This window comes from Pristis pectinata, chromosome 33 (genome assembly GCF_009764475.1).
Source record: "Pristis pectinata isolate sPriPec2 chromosome 33, sPriPec2.1.pri, whole genome shotgun sequence".
Classification (NCBI taxonomy): domain Eukaryota; kingdom Metazoa; phylum Chordata; class Chondrichthyes; order Rhinopristiformes; family Pristidae; genus Pristis; species Pristis pectinata.
The window spans coordinates 10430090-10456804 of record NC_067437.1 but is presented as its reverse complement, the minus strand read 5'-3'; the positions used below and the strand labels follow the sequence as shown (position 1 = coordinate 10456804).

The window sequence follows — 26715 nt, the reverse complement described above, 5'->3', positions numbered from 1 at the left end:
GCACTTCTCGCCGATTACATTCATTATCAGGAGATGAGGGGACTGGTCTTGGACAGGGATTGGAGTGTCAGTGGTTATTCTCCTTCGAGTTGATAAGATGCAACAAAACATTCAAAATAAGCTTTGATAGAGTAAATAACCAGCTTCCAGTAACATGAAGTGGATTCAGATGTAAAGTTAAAACAGAGGGAAGGGAGAAAACTTATTTTATGCAGCAAGTTGCCGTGATTGGAATCTGCTGTCTGCAAGGACTGTGGAAGCAGATTCAACAGGAAATTCCAAGAGGGAATTGAAAAAGGAGACAAGGTTAATGAACTGGGATAAGATGGTAGGTTGAATGGCCTCTGTCAGGGCTACATGGTTGGTTGTCTGCCTGTAAACATTGGTATTGGTTTATTATTGTCACTTGTACCGAGTACAGTGAAAAACTTGTCTTGCGTACCGATCGTACATATTAGCCAATCTCAGCTCAAGAGTTCAACCTGTTGTTTTGCCTTCTTTGTTTTTGCTTAGCTCTCTTCCTGACTTTCCAAAATTCCCTCCAACGGTTCAATTGACTGTGAGCCCTGCTTGAACCCTGATGGTAGACAGACAAAGCGAAGGCCTCCTGCCAACCTGTCAGCTTGGAGTGCTCAATTATGATCCTTTAAGACTGCAAAGTGAATCCCATATTGTTGGATCTCTTTAGAAAGAGGCTGCATAGGTTTCGCACATTGAAGTGTGTGCATGGGGTGCCTCCTCACTGCATCTCATCCATCTGATTTTCAAGTTCCCTACCTTCAGAAACACAGGAGTTGCCTCCCTGTTGCCCTACCATTTGGCAGCTTGGGAAATTACTGGACACCATCTCCCAAAATGGGTTGGTAGAATCCTGCTGCTTTCTCCTATCGGTCTCATAATTTTTGCAGAAGAACGGAGGGGGCTTTCAAGATTTATCCACAAGTATAAAAGTGAGGCGTAGTCAACCTTCTGAATCTTCTGAGCCTTTAAACCTTTACTAATGTACCTCAGGGTAGGAAATTTACTTAGATATCTTTATTAGTCACATGTACATTGAAACACAGTGAAATGCATCTTTTTTGCGTAGAGTGTTCTGGGGGCAGCCCGCAAGTGTCGCCACACTTCCAGCGCCAACATAGCACGCCCACAACTTCCTAACCCGTATGTCTTTGGAATGCGGGAGGAAACCGGAGCACCCGGAGGAAACCCATGCAGACACGGGGAGAACGTACAAACTCCTTACAGACAGCGGCTGGAATTGAGCCCAGGTTGCTGGCGCTGTAATAGCATTACGCTAACCACGACACTACCACTCTTTTTGCGATTCCAGAGCCATCAATCTGATGGTTGATACTTAACTGCTTCCTCAGTTCGGAGGCAATTAGAGATGGATACTAAATGGAGGCATTGTAGGAATGTCTGTGCCCATGAACCAAAAAAAGCATGCTGAATTATTTCAGCACCTTGGACAGGGACATGATACAGCTTTTGCACTCTTGGATCCTTTTGTCCAAGTTCATTCTCCATCTGTACACTTGGAGCAACTTGCACACATCCTTCAGTTGGAGGAACAATGTGTGGTGTGTCCAATGTTAGGCTCTGGTTGGTCAAGATTTATTGGCATTGTGGCATCGCTGTATGCTGGGTGTTGGGATTTGTTCCAAAACCAAACAAGGAAAATAAAGGGAAGATGACGTTCTCTTTGGTATTTTTTAGGTAAATCTGTTGGGTGTGTAAAATGGTTCACACAGAAATCTGATGGAATTCTCTTTCCCTTTTTCTGCAGAGAGTGGTGAGAATGAAAAAAACTCACTCCCACAAGAAGCAGTTACGGTGAACAACACAGATGGGTTTAAGGGGAAGCTGGATAAGCAGACAAGGGAGAAAGGAATGGATGGATACTGTGATGGAGAGGTGAAGAGGGGTGGGAGATGATTGTGTGGGGCAAAACCATCAGCATTGAGGCAGAGTTTCTGAGCTGTACATCCAGTGTAATTCCATAGTTCCAGCCTTTACCGAGGTGAAATGTACCATAGGGCAGGACTGGAGGGATTGCTGCCCCCTCCTCCCCCCCTCGCCCCCAACCCCCAGATACCTGTGGGCAGGAATGGCCCTCTGCAAACCTCAGCTGTTATGATAAGCGACCCCTCCAAAGAGCCCCAGCCAGTTGTTGGTGTCAGTTATTGGAACCAATAAAGACACAGACAAGCTGTGTGGGAAGATTATGGTGTGAGAGGGATTCAGCAGCTGAGGGAAAATCTTTCAACCAATTGCTGTCAGCAGTTAAATGAGACTGAAAAGCAAGGTGATTATCTGAGGCTGTAGCATAATCAGAACCGTTAATGTGAATGTGTGGAATTTCAGTCTGAGCCAAGGCTACTTGGCTGTCTGTCTTTTTGTGTGTGTGTGTGTGTGTGTGTGTGTGTGTGTGTGTGTGTGTGTATGTGAGTGCATGCGCGTGTGTCTCTATGTGTGTGTGTGCTTATATGTGTGTGTCTGCATGTGTGTACATATGTGTACATGTGTATGCATGTGTGTTTATGCGTGTGTGTGTGTTTGTGTGTGTGTATCTGTGTGTGTGCTTGTGATTGTGTGTGTGCATGTGTGTACATGCAGTGCATTAAAGAACTTATCTCCACCATTGCTCAGTAAGGTATGGAGGCCATTTGGCCCTTCTGAATCTGTGCTGTTCTTTGAGAAAGGTTCCTGCATTAAACTGACCCCTGAAATTCACAGCCATTTTAGGGAGTAGTTTTGCAATTTCCTCTATACTTTACTTATGTTGATTTCACGCCTGAATAATGCAAGACAGATTAATCCAGCTGGGATTTCATGAGAAACCCAAAGAGTGTCATAGAGTCACAGAGTTGTACGGCACAGAAATGGGCCCTTCAGCCCATCATTTCCAGGTCAACCTTTTTGACCATTTACACAATGCATTTGCCTGCATTGGGACTGTATTCTTCCATGCTTTGGCAATTTCAGTGTCTGTCTAATTACCTCTTAGTATGTTCCAGATATTAACCACTCTCTGTAAAGAACCTACCCCTAAGGTCCCTTTTAAATCTCCTACTTCTCATCTTAAACCTGTGCCCTCTTGTTTTTGATACCCCTACAACGAGAAAAAGATTTTGACCATCTACCCTATCCATGCCTCTGCTAATCTTATGTATTTCTGACAGGTCACCCCTCAGCCTCCTTTGCTCCAGGAAAAACAAGCCCAGCCTACTCAATCTTTCCCTGTAACTCAAATCCTCTAATCCAGGCGACATCCTGGTCAATTGCCTTTGCACTCTCTCCAGTGTAATCACATCTGGGAATATGGATCCTAACTCCACATTGAGTGGTTAAGCTGAATTGTATGTTGAATAACCAGACAGAAATAGAAAGATATGGGGATATGGAGGTAAAGAGGGCTGCAATGAGACTGTAGTGTGTCCATTAGACTTTAAAATACCATGACGACTATATACAGAACACTTCAATGTGTTTACAGCATTGACTCTACGAACACGAGAAATTCTCATGTTCCTTCTCATTCAACAAGATCATTGTTCATCTGATCTTAGCCTTAGCGCCACTTTCCTGCCTGCTCCCTGTAACTCGTAACTCCCTTTAGTCCAAAAGTACGTATCTTCATCTCCACCTAGAATATATTCAATGACCCAACTTTCTGGTTCTCTGGGCTAGAGGACTCCAAGGATTCATGACCCTGTGAGAGGAGAAGTTTCTCCTCATCTCCTTAACTGGGTGAACCTTCACTCCACAGGTTCTAGATTTCCCCATTAGAGAGAAGCATCCTCGAAGCCCCAGGAGACATAACATTTACAGCAGATAAAATGACCAGTTAGCTCAACTGGTCTCTGCTGGTGTTATTGTTTCACAAGAGGCCGTGGTTCGATTTAAAATTGAGACCTAGCAGCAGGCAAGACATCTTCAGACAAAGTACAGTAAGAAGGCCAAGTGGGAATGCCTCAAATGTAAATCTTCAAAACTCTGGATGGGTATTTGAAGAGAAGGGAATGGAAAATATGGCAAGAAGGATGTTCTGTTAGGGTAATGTTCTGATTAGTAACTAGAGGTCTTGCCTTAATCTCCAGCCCTCTCTCACCATCAATCAGCCTGTTATCATAGCTCGTTGGGTTGGCCAACTTTCCTTCCCAACCTTCCTCATCGGTGTATTCATACTCTGAATCGGAAAAGTTCCAAGTATCCCCATCCCAATGGTCAAGGTCCCAGTCTTTTGTTAATTACTTTGTGAGAAGAAATTTTGCATGTCCCTGTCGACGCTCACCAATTTTTATCGATGCACCATAGTAAATATCCTATCTGGGTGCATCATGGCTTGGTATGGCAACTGCTCTGCCCATGACCACAAGAAACTGCAGAGGGTTGTGGACACAGCTCAGCACATCATGGAAACCAGCCTCCCCTCCATGGACTCTGTCTACACTTACTGCCGCCTCGGTAAAGCAGCCAACATAATCAAAGACCCCACCCACACTGGACATTCTCTCTCCTCCCCTCTCCCATTGGGCAGAAGATACAAAAGCCTGAAAGCACGTACCACCAGGCTCAAGGACAGCTTCTATCCTGCTATTATAAGACTATTGAATAGCCCCCTAGTACGATAAAATGGACATGACCTCACAATCTACCTCATTATGACCTTACACTTTATTGTCTGCCTGCACTGCACTCTCTCTGTAGCTGTTACACTTTATTTTGTATTCTGTATTGTTTTACCCTGTACTACCTCGATGCACTGTGTAATGAATTGATCTGTATGAACAGTATGCGAGACAAATTTTCCACTATACCTCAGTACACGTGACAATAATAAACCAATTCCAATTCCAATTCCAAAAACATCCTCCCAGGACTAAAACAACTGGAAATCAGAACATTGAACCTGTCACAAGAGGATAGACATTGGCCTGATAATGTCAACTGTTCCTGGAATTGCCACTGGAACACTGGAGCAGTTGGTGAAAGAACATCGGAGCAGAAGGCCTCAGGGCCCCTGGACAAATCCAATACCATCATGGCTCCACTTTCCTGCTCAGGCTCCATATCCCGATAGTTAAAAACCTGGTGATCTCAGCTGTGAATGTTCTGGGCATCATCAACCCTCTGAGGAGTTCCAAGTATGTATGATCATCTGAGTGAAGGAATTTCTGTTCATCTCAATTCCACATGGTTACCTCTTACCCCTTATCCTAAGACTTCAAGATCACTCCCCTCACCTCCAAGTCTTTGGAGCCTAAAAGCATCTTCCACTCTCTCTCTGATTCTCTTCCTCTGTCTCTCTCTCAGGCAAGACAGGCCCTGGTTGAATTGAGGTTACAGTCTGATTCCTACAGGAGTTATGGGGGATGATTGCTTTAACCTGATCAAGTGCAAGAAGCCAAGAGCACTAAAACAGATGTAGCAGTGAGCTGGACAACTGGAAGGAAGGCACAGAGCTGTTCCAGCATAATGTAGGTTAAAGTAGTCCTGAAGGCATTCATGTTCAAAGCTTCACCAAGACATTTGCTCATTTCAGCTGTCACATTGAAGCACGAAGGTGGATAGTGGTTTATACCTGCAGACAACATTGAGCAACACCAGCATTGCAACAGTACGACAAGTTATCAAATGTGAATGACTTTTGTTTACACAGTATTCTGTCAAATACCTCCAAGATATCTGATAGGCATTGACTACTTTGAATCCAGCTACCATTGGTATGTCGTCAAAGAAAGCAGTACAGCAAGATCACACAAACTGCAATGCTCCATTCATTTAGGGCTAATTAATCTGGTGTAGACCTGATGTCCAAGTGGCCTCCTTTGTCATTGCATTCCAATATTCCGTGATTTCACCTCCTCCCTTGGAATTCTGAACTCCTTTATTAGAATGCAACATAGACTACTCTGTACCAAACAGTACAAGTCTGGGCATACTTCCAGACTCAGTATTTATCTCACCAACTTTAGATAACTCACTTTTTCTGCCTATGATAGTCATTCAATTTCTCTCTCTTTATTAGTATAGCCTGCCTTGCTGGACAGGTCCCACAGTCATGCTATTAGCAACACACAACACAGACAAATAAGCATAATCATCCTCTAACTGCTTGATTAACCCATTTGACTTGGTCTCACCTATCACCATTACTCATCCCTCCTGCCACCTTCTCTGCACCATAACATTTCCCTTTTTTAATCCCCTTTCCTCAATTTGATGAACAGTCATTATCCAAAATGTTAACTCAGTTTCTCTTCCCACAGAGGCTGCCTGACATGCTGAGCGTTGCCAGCATTTTCCACCTTTTTATTCCAGACTTCTGGTATTTGCAGCTTTTTCGATTTGCTTCGACCCAGGTTCAATTCCGGCCTCTGTCTGTAAGGAGTTTGTACATTCTCCACGTGTCTGCGTGGGTTTCCTCCGGGTGCTCCGGTTTCCTCCCACATTCCAAAGACGTACGGGTTAGGAAGTTGTGGGCATGCTATGTTGGCGCCGGAAGCGTGGCGACACTTGCGGGCTGCCCCCAGAACACTCTACGCAAAAGATGCATTTCATTGCGTGTTTCAATGTACATGTGACTAGTAAAGATATCCATCTATCTACAATATCTAACTATTGGTTGCTGGCACCATTCCAGTGAATCTCCTCTGCTCCCTATCCAAAGCCTTGACATCCTTTCAAAAGTTTTGGTGTCCATATCTGGGTCCAATTACTCCAGCTCAGGTTTTGGCAAAGATAGGGTAGACAGTCAGAATCTTTTTCCCAGGATAGAAACGTCAAGTACTCGAGGACATCCATTTAAGGTGATGGGGGGAAGTTTAAAGATGACATGCTGGGCAATTTATTTTACACAGAGAGTGGTGGGTGGCTGGAATGGGCTGCCAGGGGTAGTGTTGGAAGCAGATACAACACCAGAGTTGAAGAGGCTTTTGGATAGACACATGAATATGCAGGGAATGGAGGGATCTGGATCATGTGCAGGCAGAAGGGATTTAGTTTTATTTGGCATTGTGTTTGGCACAACATCATGGGCCAAAGGGCCTGTTCCTGTGCTGTACTGTTCTATGTCCTAACCTGAGCTGACATGGAGACATTGGGAGTGCAAATGCTCTCCAAACCTTTGCACTGGCCAGAAGGCAGATCTCTTCACGTTAATGCTATGCCGTAACTCATTGGACTTCACACTGAATTACTGCCACTGTTCCTCACCAATACAATCAACACAAGTCCCAGGGCGATTGGAACAAGATTCCTTGGTCCCAGCAAACTCCTGTTGTGGCTGGAAGCAGACCTGGAGATGAAATGGGTGGTGATGGAGTTGTTATAGAATAAATCAGTCAATTTCTCTGCAGACTCTGTTACTGCTGTCTGAAGGAGAATTTGATCATGCCAATTTAAAGGGAAGTACTGAATACTTGTAATATTTCTGCTGTGTGACAAGTAATAATAATGATCATGTGTCCATGAAAATATAATGTAAAAGAAATTTATAACCATCTCCTGACAACATGCTGACACACTCCATAGTGAAATACTCTGAACCACAGCAGTTTATTAATCCCACAGATGGGCAGCCATCCTCCACACATCAGGATCCCACATTGAGCCCAATTAGCCACAAACATGCCCAGATGGAATATTAAACAGTGCAGCGCTCCCATAGAGTTACAATTCCTTTGTATGCCACCAATTCCTGACAGTGCGGCACTCCCTCAGAACTGCCCCTCTGACAGTGCAGCACTGCCTCAGTACTGCCCCTCTGACAGTGCCGCACTCCCTCAGTACTGCCCCTCTGACAGTGCAGCACTGCCTCAGCACTGCCCCTCTGACAGTGCAGCACTGCCTCAGTACTGCCCCTCTGACAGTGTTGCACTCCCTCAGTACTGCCCCTCTGACAGTGCAGCACTGCCTCAGTACTGCCCCTCTACAGTGCGGCACTCCCTCAGTACTGCCCCTCTGACAGTGTAGCACTGCCTCAGTACTACCCCTCCGACAGTGCGGCACTCCCTCAGTACTGCACTGAGAACGCTGACCTGGACTATGTACTCAAATATCATAAATGAAGCTGAACCACAATCTCCTAACTCAGACGCAAGAACGCTACCTGCTCTTCACAACTGACACTTGCAAACTGACACTGAATGCTCGAATGCTTCACATAATTGCTTGAAATCACTTTGCCATTCACGTAAATCTGTTGAGCCTCATAAAACGATGGCATGATGAATATCACACTTATAAGGCGTGATGTAGACAGAAATTTCCCAGTTTCCCTCTTTAGTGGATATTTGATAAAAGTCCCCCATCGCAAGATGTCTGTAGACCTGGAAGTGATTGGGGGAGATTCAAACAGATTACTCTGACTAAATGAGCTCCTTATCTTTCTCCAGCAGGACTGTTTAATGGTTCAGATAGGAAGCAGCCACTTAGTCCGATATTATCAGTTCAGTCAGCACAGAGCAGCTTCTAATCCTGATTAATAACTGGCGTGGCGCATTCAGATTCCACAGACTGACAGCTCTCCAGATAACTTCCTACTGACACCTCCATGATCCAGCTGGAACATCCCCTTCGGCTCTTTTGTTAGCTTGTTGTCAGCTGTGGCTTAGTGGGTAGCACCGTAGTCAGTAGATTGTGGGTTCAAGTCCCACCCCAGACACTTCAGCACAAAGTCTGACGTGCTCTTAACGCTGGAAAATCTATGACGTTAAGCAGAGACACTGTCTAACCTCTGAATGTCATCAGAACAGATTATCAAGTCATTTATTACCTTGTTTCTTGTGGGAACTTGTCATGCGGACATTTCTGCCATCTTACAACAGGGGGCCACACTTCAAAAGTATTATACTGTTTTAAAGTGCTTTGGACCACTATAAAAATGTTGCTCATTGTCGATTCCCTTTGCATAGAACTCGGAACAAAGAAATTTTTATACAAACAAACTGAATAGAGTTCTATGTCAAAGGGCTGTGGATGCTCAGATATGTTCAAGGCTTGGAGAGACAGAACCGGAGAATATAGGGTTTGGGCAGGACAACAGATGAGATACTCAGCCCAATACATCATGGACACATCCTTCCCCACCATCGGTAGTCTCTACATAAGGCGCTGCCTCAAGAAGACGGCATCTATCTCATCAAAGATCCCCACCATCCAGGCCATGCCATCTTCTCGCAGCTACCATCGGGCAGGAGGTACAGAAGCCTGAAGTCCCACACCACCAGGTTCAGGAACAGCTCCTTTCCTTCAACCATTCAGCTCTTGAACCAGCCTCCACAATCCCAATCACTACCTCAGTACAGCAACACTATGACCACTCTTCACTACAATCAACTTGGTTTTCTTTTGTTCTGATTGTGTTTTTTTCTTGTATAGTTCTGTATAGTTTATGTTTAATCTGGTTTTTCTTGTGAATGTTGCGTCTCTAATGTTATGCGCCTGTGATGCTGCTGCAAGTAAGTTTTTCATTGCATCTGTGCACACATGTACTTGTGTATAGGACAATAAACTTGACTTAATATAAAATCATCCATGATTTTATTGATGGCGGAGCAGAGTAAAGGAGCTGAGCAGCCCAATCCTGCTTTTATTATGAAGGAATTTTTGTCCATTTGAGTGGAAGCTGAGTCAGTTTCGTGAAATAAGTTGTTGATCTGAGTATAGAGTATAGAAATTGGACCTTATTTTAAGTAAAGAACTTTGCACTACAAATCGACTTAAGTAAAGACAGTTTAACATTGGCTTTGTGGAGATCGCTCCAATGGCAAACCAATCCAGGGTAGGCATGTTTTTACATGATGGACACCTTTCGATTAGATTTAAGAACACAATCAGGTTTGTTTTAAAAACCTCCTAATCATCACCTCAAAGGAAAATTAATATTGTTTACCCTAGCTGCTGATATTAAATGACATGTACATCTATACCAGCATAAAAATAGCACTCTGAACATAAGTCTTGTCTATATGCAAATTGCTGTGTCGCACTCCAAAAAAAAGAGAAAAAGAACATGAATTATTTACAAAACTATGGAGCAACTCACCCTGCACCACTGGAGTTAGACTGTCTGTAATCTCCAGCTAACTTTAGCAATCACAGTTTAACCAGAGTTGAAGAGAGTTTCAGCAGCTCATACATTCAAATCAACAAAAACATTTAAGATCTGCAATTGAATTCTGACTGATCACCAACAAACAAGGCCATGGGAATCATGGAAGCAAAATAATACCTTACACTTTGGTATAATGCTTCTATAGAAAGTGCAAGCTAACCACGAGCAGAGAAGATGCACTCTTGCACTCCTTGTTTCCTCCCTCTGTGACTGGGCAGGCATTGGTCAGACCACATTTAGAATATTGTGAACAATTTTGGGCCCTGTATCTAAGGAAAGATGTGCTGGCCCTGGAGAGGGTCCAGAAGAGGCTGACAAGAATGATCCCAGGAACGAAAGGTTGACATATGAGGAGCATTTGATATCTTTTGATAGAGTTCTGAAGGATGGGGGGGGGGGGGGGGGGGGGGGTGGGATCTCATTGAAATCTACTGGATACTGAAAGGTCTGGATAGAGTGGATGTGGAGAGGATGTTTCTATTGGTAGGAGAGTCTAGGATCCAAGGGCACAGCCTCAGAATAAAGGGACGTCCCTTTAAAACTGAGATGAGGAGTAATTTCTTCAGCCAGAGGGTGGTGAATCTGTGGAATTTGTTGCCACAGACGGCTGTGGAAGTAAAAATAGAGAGTTGTGTCATAAAGGTGTTCCAAATTGTCCCCAGTAGTCCGACTGCCCTGGAATTTCAAAAAGAAAGTTACCATTTCCTAAATTTCCACACTGATCTCCAGGATGACAAGACTGTCACATCGCATTACAGGAAAGGTAAGTCTGCATTCACCAGAGTTCTGATCTATTTGAAACTTACAGAATTCTGAAGGGCTCGACAGGTTGGATGTTTCCTTTGGCTAGGGAGTGTGGAATGAGGTCACAGTCTCACAATATGGGGTAAGATATTTTGGACTGAGATGAAGAGAAATTTCTTCAGAGGGTGGTGAACTTGTGGAATTCACAACCACAAAGGTAGTGGAGGCCAAGTCACTGAATGTATTTAAGAGGAGATAGATAAATTTCTAGAAGTAAAAGGCATCAAGGTGTGTGGGGAGAAAGCATGAAAGTGGCATGGAGATAGAAGATCAGTCATGATTGTATAACTGGTGAATTAGGCTCCAAAATCCAAATGGCCAACTTCTGCACCTATTTTTCCATGTTTTGCATCTTTTCAACCACTGTGCTATCGTTCCCTTGTCAGGGAAGAAGCTCCCTGTGATTGTACAGAATAGAATCATTGAATCAATTGGGGTCACATTCAGGGTAACCACTAGGACTAGGAGAAGTGGAGATAGCTCTCTCTGAAGTAGGGGCGGTTGAGAGGAGACTTAATCAAGCTGTTCAAAAAAGATCATGAGGGGTTCTGACAGAGTAAATAAGAAGAAATTGCTTTCAGTGCTGTGAAGTTTGGCACAGATTTAAGGTGAGCAGCAAAAAAAAGGGGAAGTTGGGAAAACTCTTGAATGATTGGGATATTGAGCACACTTCTGATGGGATGGTGGGTAGATTCAATGGTAGTCTTCGAAATGCAACTGGTTAAAAAATTTCAGGGGAAGATCCAGGGGAGGTGGGGAGTTGGATTATACTCAATTGTTGTTTGAGACACAGACAAAGTGGGCCCACAACCTCCTTCTGTGCTGTTCCGAGCTGTGGTCCAAAAGATACTTTTCAATTGTTCATTATTTTCAAGAGGGAAGATAACCGAATGCTAGAAACACAATCTCCAGAGACTCTCATAAACACCTTTGTCTTCTGCAAACTTTATCCAGAGGCTTGATTTGGAACCGACCCACTGAAGGGCAGCCAATGAAATAAGTGACATTAGAAGGATGGCCTGAAACTTGCATCCCTGACCTTTTAGTCAATTGTCCAGCCAAGCTGAGTGCCGACAATATCATTGCTGGGATCCAAAATAACTCACATCTATTGTTTTTTGGCAGTCAAGTGAACCTGAATTTATGAGACTTTGGGCACTGACATTATTATTATATCAGGCACCCTTCCATGAGACATGTGATGTTCCAAAGTATTTCTTTCTCTGACTAGAACAGAGTCATTCAACAAGGACTTGGATTTATATCATGCCCTTACTTACTTACAACAGTGAAGGGCCATCCTAAGACACTTCAGATATATATATATAAGAAACAGGAGCAGGAATAGGCCATTTGGCCTCTTGATTCTGCTCAGCCGTTCAACAAAATCTCCTGCTTCCATCACCAATTTTCTGTCCTAATCCCATATTCAATTATTCCTTTAATATCCTGAAATCAGTATCAGCTTTGCATGCTACCAAACACTTAGCCTCTACAATGTCCTGGGGTAGAGAACTCCAAATATTCACCGCCTCTGAATGAAGAAACTTCTCATCTCAATCCTCAATGGCCTACCACTTAGCTTGAGACTGTGACCCTAAGCCAGGAAGAACATCCACTCTGTTGAACTCTCTAAGAATTTGGTACGTTTCAGTGAGGTCATTTCCCATTCTTCTAAACTCTTGAGAACAGAGGCTGAACCTTCCCAGTCTCTCCTCAAATCATAGCCCACCACTTTAGGAAATCTGAAATACAAACAGAAAATGTTGGGAGTACTCGGCATGTCCCACAGCCCTGCTATTAGCAACACATAATGCAGACAAAGCATAATTACCTTCTGACTACCCCATTAACCCATATGACCTGGTCTCGCTGTATCACAGATATTCTCCTTGCCTGATCCATCTCTCCCACCACCTCTCTGCAACTTAAAATTACTTTATTTATCCTCTTTCCCAGTTCTGACAGCTCCAAATGTTAACTCTGTTTTCCTTTCCATTGATGCTGCTTGACCCTGCCGAGTGTTTCCAGCATTTTCTGTTTTTACTTGAGGCAGGGACATCTACGTTAGTGCTCAGGAGAAGGAAATCAGAATTACTGGGTACTCTGTTGATGGCTTTCAGTGGGCGGAGGACACGGACCGTCCGGATCGCAGAGAGGCTGACGTTTTGAAGGTCCAGCGAATACTCCACCATCCTGTGAGAGAGAGAAAAAGACACAAAATCAACCAAGACAAACTGAAGGCATAGGAGACACAAGAGACTGCAGATCCGGAGCAACAAAGTCTGCTGTGACACAAGAAATTCCGCAGATGCTGGATGTATCTGGAGCAAAACACAAAACATGTTGGAGGAATTCAGCGGGTCAGGCAGCATCCATGGAGGGAAATGAACAGTCGACGTTTTGGGCCGAGACACTTCATCAGGACTGGAAAGGAAGAGGGCAGAAGCTGGAATAAGGTGGGGAGAGGGGGAGGAGCACACGCAGGCAGGGGATAGGTGAGTCCCGGTGAGAGGGGGATCGGGAAGGGGAAAAGATGTAATAAGCTGAGAGGTGATAGGTAGAAGAGGCTGAGGGGGCTGAAGAAGGAGGAATCCGGTAGGATAGCGCAATGGACCATGTAATAAAGAATAGGGAAAGGCAGGAGAGGAGCTGGGCAGGTCATCAGGGCGGGGGAAGGGAGCTATAGGAATAAGGGAAGACAAAGGCTTGGGGGGGTTACCAGAAGTTAGAGAAATCGATGTTTAGACCATCAGGTTGGAGACTCCCAAGGCGGAATATGAGGTGCTGTTCCTTCAACCTACTCCTGGCCTCAACGTGGCAGTAGAGGAGGCCATGGATAGACATGTCAGTATGAGAATGGGATGTGGAATTGAAGTGGGTGGCCACCGGGAGGTCCTGGCTGTTGCTGTACTGAGAGCATTGCCTGGGAAAACAGAATCTAACATATCTACCGTACTTTTTATAATGTCCCACAACACTTCAAAGCTAATCCTAAACAGTTGAGAATAGAGGAGAGTTACAAATTTAGAACCAGGTATCCAAAGTTGGGTAAAGCTGTCAGTGAATATATCACTCCGTTGACGAATCTGTCTCAAGACGACAGCTTCGATGTTCCTCTGGACTGTCCCTTGCGTGACAAAATTCTTTGATGAGTGAATTCAGTCAAAGTTATTAAGCAACAGAATATCACAAAGGGCCTTGTAATATCGATGGAGATGACATCAAAAAATGCTAAGGAAGTTTATCCAGTGCAAAGCACAGACACAACTGCTGTTTACAGTCAGAATGAAAGCGAAGCCAAAGAGTGTGGGTGAGACAGACACAAACTGTTGTTACAGATGTAATGAAAGCCATCCATCGCACATATGTCAACTTAGAACTGCCAAATGTATTAAATGCTAGAAAAAAAGCGGCCACATATCCTCAGTGTGAATGCTTAAAGCCAATACAGTTGATCAAAGAAACCCCAGTAATGTGATTACTTCACAGAAGGGAAGGTTTTACAGCAAGAAGCCGGAGCAGTGTTTCTAAACCACTGAGAATGTTGGACACGTAACAGTTTTGCGACCAGCAATAACAGTGGAAAACATAACTTATTTTATAGTGACAAAGAAGGAGGCCATTCAGCCTATCAAATCCCTGCTGGCTTCATGGGAACAATCCCATTAGTCCCATTCTCCCTGCAACATATTTCCTCATCGACTCCCTTTGATACTTTTTGCCATTAACCGGCACAAAGTGGTCATTTACAGTGGCCATTTAACCTCCCAGCACATCTTTGGAATGTGGGTTGAAACTGGACTATCTGGTGGAAATCCACACGGTCAGTGAGAGGAAGTGCAATCTCCACACTGACAGCACTTGAGCTCAGGATTGAACCGGGGTCCATGGAGCCATGAGGCAAACCAGACTTGGTGTTTCCAGGCAAACGCATGTGTAAATGGTCAGTGTATCGGTATGAGTATCGAAGTGGTAGCAGATTGCTTGATCATGGGAAGAAATACATGCTGAAGTTCGGGCAAGTATCACTTATGAAGAGTATAGTGAACATGAAAACATATTCAGGTGATGTATTGAATACTGTTTCATGGATGAAAAGTTTAGTGAGTCACAATTACCAGTGGTTGTGGCTGATAATACTAATTGTTCAACACTAACGGACAAAGATTGGCTTAGAGAGTTAATGAGAAGAGGCGTTTAGCATGGATGCTTCAAAATGACACTTAGACATGCTATTGAGGAAGTTTGTAGAAATGCTCAAGGAAAGTGGGTATTATGGGCTACGAATCCAATATTCTTATAAAGCTAAGTATTGGACCAATCCACGAGCCTTAACCCATTCCATACGAGTTGGAGGAAGAGCTGCGTAAATTATAATAGGATAGAGTTCAAGTGTAGACAAGCTAGACTGACTGGCCAACACCAATTTAGAAGTGAATGCAGAGCTAAATATTCGACTGTGTGATTCACAGGGTGATGTGAACCAAGCAGTCGACAATGAGCAGTTTCCCCTGCCTTCTTCACAAGATTTCAATGCAGAGTGGGGAACAACCAAAGTTTTCACCAAACTAGGTCTGTCGCAGGTACGTGCTTAATATGGATAAGGAAGGTCAGGAGCATTTAACAATATAGAGTCATAGAGTTATACAAATTGTCCATGCCAACCAAGATGTTTATCCAAGCTAGTCCCATTTGCCTGCATTTAGTCTATATCCCACTAAACCTTTTGTATCCATGTACCTATCTGCATATTTTTTAAACATTGTAATTGTACCCACCTCTACAGCTTCCTCTGGCAACTCGTTCCATATACCCACCACCCTCTGTGTGAGAAAGCTTCCCCTCAGGTCCCTTTTAAATCTTACATTTTAAATTTGGTCTGTCACCAAAGACTGAAATTTCTACAGATGTACGGTGGAGAGCATCCTGACTGGTTGCATCACCGCCTGGTATGGAGGCTCCAATGCACAGGATCACAAGAGGCTGCAGAGGGTCGTAGACTCAGCCAGATCCATCACGGTGACAACCCTCCCCGCATCGATGACATCTTCAAGAGGTGGTGCCTCAAGAAGGCAGCATCCATCACCATCTGGGACATGCCCTCTCCTCGTTACTACCATTGGGGAGGAGGTACAGGAGCCTGAAGACCCACACTCAACGATTTAGGAACAGCTTCTTCCCCTCCGCCATCAGATTTCTGAACGGTTCATTATTCCTTTTTTTTGCACTATTTATTTACTTGGTAACTTATAGTAATTTTATGTCTTTATACTGTACTGCTGCCACAAAACAACAGATATCATGACATATAAGTCAGTGATAATAAATCTGATTCTGATTCTGAAGTCTTTCCCCTATCGCCTTAAATCTATATCCTCCAGCTTTAGACTCCCCTACTAAGGGAAAAAGACTCAGCCTCTCCTTAAAATTTATATCCATTAGAATCTTCTCTCCAATACAAAATCATCCAATATTGTGAGATCATCACTGAAGATTTTACCAGCTACAATGGATATTGTAGTACAGGCCCCAACATATTAAACATGTTGTTTTCTGTGCTAAAGAGGCCTGTATTATTGAAGAATCGAGATCTATTATCCTGTATTGTGGATTACGAATTCTCAGACAACTGATCTCAATTTTTATTTCTATTTGAGCTCTTTACAAGAGAGAATGGCATATTTCATCTTATCATCCAGGGTCGAATGGTGCATCTCAGGAGATCGGTGAAAATTGTCAAGAATGCACTGAAGAAGCAAATATTACAGGGGTGCTAGGATTTGGCAATGAGGAATCGATTCATAATTTTTTTGCTAAACCTCAAAATAATGCATTCCGTGGCAGCTTATCCTCCTGGTGTTACCAATGCATAGACTCAAAATATGATTGTTTATTTCAGCTAAATCTTGAGGAGAGATGGAAGAGATGCAGTTGAGGCAAAAACGCTATTATGACACAGCCATGCAGAGAGGGTTAACACCACTAAGCAAATCTGGCATGCGAAAATGGGAACATTGGAGTAATAGCTGATAAGACCAGAAGTGTATGTGTAAATCGCTAAGTCCTTCAAGTGATATACAAGAGAATATCAAAGAGTAATGTGATTACAAGTGTATCTCAGAAGTTGATCCAGTGTAGACTGTGGAAGATACAACCCAAGATTCTATTGAATTGAGTCAAGGCGTGACACCTTCCTCAAATTAAGAAATGCTTACTCCACCAATGACACGTTCCTTTTGAAAAGATCAAAGAAAACCTGCTGAGAGGCGAAATCTGTTAACAACATGAATATATGGATCACTCCTACCACGAAGACAGAAGCAATGCAATGTATCTAAATGTTTGACCCCTGAAATGACACATCTGTGCACACATAGAAAGGTAGAAAGAGTTGAAGAGTGGAATAAATGAGTATCCCTTGTATCTTCCTTTTCCTTAACGCTCTGAAATATTCAGTGCAGTAAGAAGCACATTCTTCACAAACTTTAAAACAATTAAACAGCTTGGAGTTCAAGATCATTAGCACAAGATCTGGGAAATATGGAGAATGTTTTTATGCAGTGAGTCATGATCTCGACTGCATTGCCTGAAGGAGGGTGGGGGGTTGGCGGGGGGTGGGGAGGGGGTTGGCGGGTGGTGGGGAAAGTGGTGGATGGTGAATCTAAACAATAGGAACTTTTGGACGTGAATTGGTAAATACTTGGAAAGGAAATATTTGTAGGACTGCAGGGAAAGAGAAAGGCAAGTGGGATTAATTAATTAGCTCTCTCAAAAAGCTGGCATCAGCCCAATGACCAAAAGGCATTGTGCTTAATTTCTGGGCTAACAGTCCATAAGCCTGAACCGATGATCCGAAGATGAGTTCAAATCCCATAATGGCAGCTGGCAAATTTAAATTCAGTTAATTAAATAAGTCTGGAGGAGAAACTAATAGACCACAAAACTATTGGATTGTCATAAAAACCCATCTGGCTCACTAATGCTCTGCAGGTAAGAAAATCTGTTGCCCTCACCTAATCTGGTCTGTATGTGATTCCAGACCTGTATGAATAGTCTTGACTCTTAACTATCCTCTGAAATGGCCCAACAAACACAATTGGCAATTGACAAGCGGCAATTAGGGATGGACAAGAAATGAGATAACCACATCCAGTGAATGAATTTACAACAAAGGACGGACGCACAATTTGCCCGTGATACTTCTGCCACATCAAATTCACTAGCACAGCCTTTGGCCATCTAAGCAGAAGATTATTTGAAGATGAATACCTTAAACCCAGCACAAAGCTCATGGTCTACCAGGAACCAGTGATCTCTACCCCTCTATAGGCTTGTTCTTCATGAAGCAGGGATCTTAAATTCTTGTGCATTTGAATTGCTGCACCAGACCATGACGCAACCCAGTCAGGATACTTTCTACAATACATCTGTAGAAGTTTGTTAGAGTGTTCAGTGACAAGCCGAACCTCCTTAACCTTCTGAGAAAGTAAAGATGCTGGCACGCCTTCCTTGTGATTGCATTCAGGACAGGTCATCTGACATGTTAATGCCCAGGAATTTAAAGGTGCTGACCCTCTCCACCGCTGATCCACCAAAGTAGACTGGTGCATGTTCAGCCTCCTTCCCCTTCCTGAAGTCATCAATCAGTTCTTTAGTTTTACTGACATTGAACAAGAAGTTGTTGTTGCAACACCATCAACCAGGTGTCCCACCTCAAACCTGTACGCTGATACACCACCACCTGTGATGAGTCCAATAATAGCGGTGTCATCGGTGAATTTGTATATGGCATTGGAGCAGTGATTAGCCATGTCATGTGTGTATAGGGAGTAGAGCAGGGGCTAAGCACGCAGCCTTGAGGTGTATCTGTGTTGATGGTCAGCAAGGAGGAGATGTTGCTACCAATCCTCACTGATTGAGACCTGCCTATTGGTATTGGTATTGGTTTATTATTGTCACTTGTACCGAGGTACAGTGAAAAACTTGTCTTGCAAACTGATCATACAGGTCAATTCATTACACAGTGCAGATACATTGAGTTAGTACAGAGTGCATTGAGGTAGTACAGGTAAAAACAATTACAGTACAGAGTAAAGTGTCATGGTTACAGAGAAAGTGCAGTGCAATAAGGTGCAAGGTCACAACAAGGTAGATCGTGAGGTCATAGTCCATTCACTGTGTAAGGGAACCGTTCAATAGTCTTATCACACTGGGATAGAAGCTGTCCTTCAGTCTGGTGGTACGTATGAGGAAGTCGAGGATCCAGTTGCAGAGGGAGGTACAGAGGCCCAGGTCATGAAGCAATACATCATGGGCATATCTGTCCCCACCATTGAAAGTATCTACATGAAGGCAACATCTATAATCAAAGATCCCCACCATCTGGGCCGTGCCATCTCTTCGCAGCTACCATTAGGCAGGAGATACAGAAGCCTAAAGTACCACACCACCAGGTTCACGAACAGCTACTTCCCTTCAACCATTCTGTTCTTGAACCAACCGGCACCACTCTAATCACTACCTCAGCATAGCAACACTATGACCACTGTGCACTATAATGGACTTTTTCTTTGTTCTTGTGTTCTTTCTTGTATAACTGTGTATGATTTATGTTGTTAATTTATGTTTTTCTTCTGTATGTTGTGTCTCTGATGCTCTGTGCCTGTGATGCTGCTGCAAGTAAGATTTTCATTGCACCTGTGCACACATGTGCTTATGACAAGAAACCCGACTTTGGACTTTGAAAGTACTGGAGAGGGACTACCAATGTTGCCTCCACAAAATCCATTGGCAAGATTAGCAAAGCAAAGTCATTGTCCTCTCCCAGACCAACATTCCCAGCATCAAGGTTCTATTTGCATTTAGCTGGCTTCTTTGAACAGGCCACATCATCCACAGGACTAACTAATGCACTGCTGCTGCTGCAAAAAAGCTAATTTTCATGGCATTTATACCCCATATATGTTTGTCTATGACAACAATAAACTTGAACTTGAACTGAAACAAAACACTCTACTCTGAGCTCCTTCCCAGCAAGAGATCACCAGGGGACTGACAACATGCTTCAAATGTTTTCTCAAAGCTTCCTTGGAAAAAATGCAACATCCTTACTGATTCATGGGAATCTCCAGCCCGTGACCAATCAAAATGGAGGAAGAGCATCTAAAAAGGTACTGAGCAGTTCAGTGAGTCTTTTCATCAGGAACATTTGGAAGTCTGGCAGAATAAAGGCACCTCCTCCCCTACTACCTGATCACCCACCCATCATCAATAAAACCCTGCCTCACTTGAGATCGCTCCTGGGGTCATCAGCCACGGAACTGGAGAGGAAGCAAGTCATTCTCGATCCCGAGGGATTGCCAGAGAAGGAAGAGGAAGAAATGTGCCTGCAACTTTCCCCGTGGGAGTGAGTTCCATACTCTCACTGCAGAAAGAATCCCTGCTTGGAGTTAATTATGACTGTCTTATGTCCTGTAGTTTAGTTCTCTTCCGTGGGCTTGTCAAGGAACTTCCACCCAGTAAATAGAGTTATATGCCCAGTAAAATTGCATCATCAAGTTGTTCTCTGTCTCTGAAATTTATTCAATTGAAATCCTTTCAACGTAACAAATGAACTTCTGGGCAACTGCGTCTACCTTTTCAAAATTCTTATGATTTCTACTAATTGGTTGGCTGTAGCTTGGTGGTAGCACTCTTATTTTTGAGTCAGAAGTCATAGTTTTAAGTACCACTTTAGAGATCTGAATACAAAGTAGTCAGAGCTGCTGTGTAATTAGAGCTGGAGGCAGTCTGTGTTATGTGGAGGGAGTACCACTCTGCCAGAAATGTAGTCTTTCAGATAAACATGCGGACATATAAACACACAAATCAGGAGCAGGAGTAGGTCACCTGGTTCCTCAAGCCTGCTCCGCCATTTATTAAGAACATGATCATGAGATTGTAAACCCAGCTCTGCATTTCAGTCTCCCTGAGGTGACCTTTCTATCTCTGCCTTAAAAACATACAAAGAATCTACTTCCACTGGTCTTTGAAGAAGTCCCAAAGACTTTCTGACAGAAAACAAATCACCTCATATCTGTTTTAAGTGGCAATCCCTTGCCCTGTCTATTCTCTTGGGGGTATATAAGAGATCCCATGACATCACTCAAAAGGACTTCTCTCTAAAATCTTGCCTGATAGTTGTATCTCAATCACCTCCACTAAAGGTTAACAGGTTTTTTTATCACAGTGGTCTATGTGGGAGCTTTCTCTGCACAAATCAGCTGCCTCACAATAGTGATTACATTTCAAAGTACATTGTCTGTAAAGCTCTTTGGAATGCAGAGAAAGGTGTGATTGAAAAGAATGTCTTCAGATGACTTTTTCCAGAGAAAAAATCCCATTTTATCCCTAATTTCCAAAGTGTTTTTAATGGTTCCCTGCTCTTCATGTCAATTCCTGGATCCACATTTATCTTTTCTTCACTAATAATCTTCAAAGGATGAGCAGATTGGGTGTCTTTTCTCTGAAAAGGCGAGGGTGATCTAATGGGGATCTTTAAAATGCTAATGGATTTTGGTCGAGTGGATACAGAGAGAATATTCCCACGTGTGGAAGAGCAGAACTAAAGGCCATCAAGATAAGATTATCATCAAGAAATCCACTTGGGAATTCAGAAAAACTTTTTAACTCAAAGAATGATGAGCGTGTGGAACTCATTCCCCCAGGGAGTGGTGGAGGTGAATAGTTTGGATGCAGTTAAGGGGAGTCTGGACACAAGGGAGAAGGGAATAAAGGGTCATTCTGGTGGATCTAAATGAGAAAAAGCGAGGGTGGAGAACGAATGCTGGCATGGACTGGCTTGACTGAATGGGTTGTTTCTTTGCCATGTATTTTAAGTAACCTAGGTTTGTAATTAGTGAACCAAATAGGATTAGTTTGGAATCTTGCACCTTCCTAAAACCATTTGAGGTGAAAGGAGCAAACTAATGTTACAGAAATAATTGCCAAGGCTCTCTATCTCTATGAACCTAGTAATTTGTAGAGAGATTAATGGAGCTAGGACTAACACAGACAAATTACAAATCACCTCTCTGCAAGGCAACCATCACTGGTCCCAGATTCCAACTGTTCCTAGAGGCTTCAATTTACATCCGTGCTTAATGCTTTGTTGTAGTTCAAACTGTTAACTTGCAATATGCATATTTCTGTTACAAATGGCTGGCGGATGAGGAATTAATTAGAACTGGGTGACTTTGCATCATTAGAGCCTTCCCTCAGCAGCTATTCCAGGCAAACTTTCAGCCACATTTCATGCAATTGTCTACTCAGAGCACAAGTTATCTGTTTCAGGGTCACTTCCTGTGTTTCGAGGTCAATATTGGTTGATCAAAATATTGTGCTAGCTGTCAGTGTGAAGTCGGAGGCAGCTCAGGTTGCCTATAAAGCACTTGCTCCTGGTAACAGAGTTTCCTGATGGGGTATAGAGCTGCTACTTACAATGCATCAGCTACCTGTGTTCCCACAATCTTAATCTCAGGTGAGATTCCCCAGAAGAGAACCACACCAAAAAATGTCTGCCCCTTCACGTGGCTGAAAGAGATATCACGGTATTGTGTGAAGAGCAAAGGGGTTCCTGGGCCAATAGTTATCCCTCAACTGGTATCACCATGACAGCTCACTGTGGAATCTTGCTGCCTAAACAACGGCAGCTGCAATTCCTACATTACAACAGTGACTGTGCTTTGAAAAGTGCTTCGGTGACACTTGGGAACACCTTGAGTTTAACAAGTGCATTAGAAAAGGAAGGTCTTTCTTTCCTGAACAGCACTTAAGCCTTTGTTACATTGGAATGTGGAAGCATTTATTGAGATACCAGTGTGTAACCAGCAAAACCACTGCAGGCTGGATTTTGTTAAATTAATGATTTAGCCACTCAATCCAAGAAAGGAGGTCCCAAGGTATCCATGGGGACGGTCCTCAAAATCACTTCACTGTCATCATCACCGACGAGGGCTACCGCCTCATGAATCTCTGGCCCATGCATGTTCAAAGTGGAGAAGGGGTCTTCAGGACGGTATTGAGAACCCCAAGGGTGTGCATCAGGAGGACAGAGAAGCCCTGTGTAAGTGGTGGAAGGAGCGGGTGGCCCACTTGCCCACCCCGTCATCTACTGCCTGCCCCACCTGGGGAAGTCTGCAGTTCCCGGATTAGCCACCTCAGAAGCTACAAAACCGAAAGTGGAAATAGGTCGTCCTCAATCCCCAGGGGCTTCCTAAGAAGAAGGGGTACCTTCCTGAAATGCATTTTCAATCCGAAGCGCGTCGAAAGGGAATCCTGTTCCTGTTTCGGGAAATGGAGTGGCAGCAGCAGTGTGAAAGTGCTTCTGTTCTGTGGTTTTCTGCGAGCATACGAAAGAAGGTGCTTGATGTTCAGATCACAGACTCAGTTCTCCAGGGAGTGAATACAAGCATGGTCACAGGAACATCGGCATTCCCATCAAGGTCACCTTCACCTGTGAATGTATTTGATTTCCAGTTCCCGTCCTCTGACTGCAGAAGGCCTCTGCTCTCGCTAGCTGGGTGACCTCAGCTGCTGCCTCGGAGTGAAGTTTCTTTGAAATAAAAAGCTGCCTTGGAGTGAACCTTATGCCTGATCCCCTTGTCTTCACCTACCCACGAGGCTGTTTGGCTAATGCAGGCATCACTGCTGGAGTGAGTCCAAAGAGTGAACAATGAGCTGGGGTAGGTGCTGACTTTGATGGCTATGGCACGCCTCCCAGCAAACCCACAGCAGAGGAAAACCCCCTGTTTCGTACGCCTAAGAAATGTTTGATGTCACTGGGCCTGTACTCCAAGGAGTTCAGAAGGTTGGGGGGGGGGGAGTGGTGGAATCTCATTGAAACCTACTGGGTACTGAAAGGCCTGGATAGAGTGGACATGGAGAGGATGTTTCCATCAGTAGGAGAGTCTATTATCCCAGGGCACAGCCTCAGAATAAAGGATAAGGAGGAATTTTTTTGGCCAGAGGGCGGTGAATCTGTGGAATTCGTTGCCACAGAGGGCTGTGGAGGCCAAGTCATTGAGTGTCTTTAAGGCAGAGATTGAGAGGTTCTTGATTGGGAAGGGGGTTAAGGGTTACAGGGAGAAGGCAGGAGAAAGGGGTTGCAAAAAAATCAGCCACGATTGACTGGCAGAGCAGACTCGATGGGCTGAATGGCCTAATTCTGCTCCTATATCTTATGGTCTTATCAACTGCACCCAGGAGCCTAGGGTCAAAGGAGATACATCATCCACTGCACTACGGCTATTAAGCATGATGTTCCCATTGTACACATGAACCCCCTCCCACCGCCCCCACAATCCCTCCTCCCCCTCAAAGACTTTTTGTTGCATTAATCTGTTGGGAAATATACTTTTTCACTTTCCAGTCACCCTGTTATCCCACAAACCTCTCAAACTCCAACCCACATGCCCAATACCCGAGTTAAGGTCCTGTGTTGTAGGTTGTAACCTTCTGGCGAGTTGCTTCACAAGATCACCCTATTTAACTAGGGTGGGATCACAGTCCAAGCCAATTTCCAGGAAGGACTGACCAGATGGTGATGGGGTGCCGAATTCTGGGCTGGTATTCAAGTACTGCTCCTTCCCCACGCAGCTTCTCCCAACCCCCAGCAACTCTGCCTGTCGGAGATGAGCAAACCCTGCACGTGTGAGAGGGTTGCACTGTGCATGTACTTGATGCTGAGGATCCACTGCCTGCCATTGCATCACCTTTATCCCTGGGCACAGAGCATGCCCAGTGACAGCAGCCAATCACTGGTGTCAGCTCAATCCTGCCTGCCCTTCCAAACTCTGTCCAACATTTCCTCCCCGCCCCTCCCTCCACCACGAAACCCACCCCTCGGGGCTTGGTTAAACCCATTTGGTTTGGTTTCCAATCACATTCTCATTATGCTCTGGATCCAGCCCCAACTCTTCCCTGCCACCCTTCTGGGCTGAACTTTGCCAGTCTCAACCTTGATTCCCACCCTCCCCCCCCCCTCCATCTGACCCTGAATTCATCACACCTCAACACTATACCCCTAAATGCACAGAATTCTACACCACAGGAGGCCATTCTGCCCACTGTGATCATACTGTACTAAAATGGACTTTAAATTAACACCTCCCTTGAAAGCCTTGTAGATTTACAGCTCTTCAAATGCTCATCTAGATACCTTTTCATTGTTGTGAGGTTCTTTCTTTTCCTTCACCCACCTTTCAGGCAGTGAGTTCCAGACCCCCACCACTTATTGAGTGAAATAATTTTATATTAATTCCCCTTAATCATTCTACCAATTAACTTAAACCCATGCTCCCAGCGTTAAGTGAAATGGGTCCTTTCCATTTGTCCTCTCCAGGTTTCTCATAATTTTATACACCACAGCTGAATCTCCCCTCTGCTCCCAAGTAAAACACCCCAAACTCTCTCCCCACAACTATAATTCTCCAGCATTGGCAACATTGTTGTAGACTGCCTCTGCACCTTCTCTGGTCCCTTCTTGTAATGTAGTGACCAGAACCATACACAATACTCTAGCTGTGGCCTAACTAGTGTTTAGTACAGTTCTAGCATGGTTTCCTTACTCTTGTATTCCATGTCTCAGCCAATAAAACAGGCTTTCCAAATACCTTCTACATCAGCCCATCTCCCTGTCCTTTGGGGATCTGTGCCCATGTTCTCTGTTATCACTATGTATTACTGAGATGGCTGCAGAAACATTCCCCATTGTTGCTCCGAGTTCAAACAGTGCATTTCTGGATGGCTTGCTGATTTGTATCTGTTTAAGAGATGTCAGTGGATGGACCTACCTGTGAGAGGCAGTATCCAACCTTTGCTGGCATGCTATGGTGCAGTGGATAATAATTGTCACCCTAAGAAAATCTGTTGGGTCCAAGACCGTTGCTCCACTCAAACGAATGGCCATTTGAGAACTGGAGGAGCTGGGTCCTGCTGAGTGTTCTGTTTGTTCACTCTCCCCTTCAGATGTGCCTCTTTGCAGCTTCAAACAAGCCACTTCAACTTTCCCCATGGCCATGAACAACTTCTCCAAAACTCTAACGTTGACCTTATTCAAGATAGCTCACAAAAGATAGCCAGCGACCTGGGTTCAAATCCCGCTGCTGCCTGTAAGGAGTTTGTACCCGCTCTCCCCGTGTCTGTGCGGGTTTCCTCCGGGTGCTCTGGTTTCCTCCCACATTCCAAAGATGTACGGATTAGGAGCAGTGGGCATGCTATGTTGGAACTGGAAGAGTGGCGACGCTTGCGGGGCTGCCCGCAGCACATTCTTAGCAACGCAAAAAGACGTATTTCACTGTGTGTTTCGATGTACATGTGACTAATAGATAAATATCTTATCTTACATTGCCTCACAGGCTGTCCAAAACCTATCTACCTCCCTGTACCCAATATCTATCCCAGGGTGCACAAGCCACCACCTCCACCCCCTCACCTCACCCATAACCAGTCCTGAAAGCCCTGATCCCCTTGATTCCAAGCCCCAGCCACAGACAGGAGCTCCCACCCCTGCTGACCCTACTCTTCAGTCTTTGTTAACGTGAGTACAACGGGAGTACTTGTGGTCGAAGTAAACAGGAAAAGGCTTGTCCCTCACAGATCCACCTTCTCTGCTGTGGCTGTGTTTAAATTTAGTTTCTCATGGCAGTGGACACTGCTTCCCCTGTAACCAGCCCCCGCATCTCTGAGCTGCTGCCAATAACACAGCTGGAATCCAGGGTCAGAGAGCATGAACATCACATGAACCTGAC

General features: G+C 44.3%; 1 protein-coding gene across 1 annotated transcript in view; it reads right to left on the bottom strand.

Annotated features, from left to right (window-relative positions):
* cacna1ia (calcium voltage-gated channel subunit alpha1 Ia) overlaps window positions 1–26715 on the bottom strand; it is a 196721-nt gene that overhangs the window by 157714 nt on the left and 12292 nt on the right. Inside the window, exon 3 of the mRNA XM_052042941.1 lies at window positions 13023–13120. Coding sequence (XP_051898901.1) covers window positions 13023–13120 — 98 coding nt within the window. The remainder of the gene's footprint in view (window positions 1–13022; window positions 13121–26715) is intronic.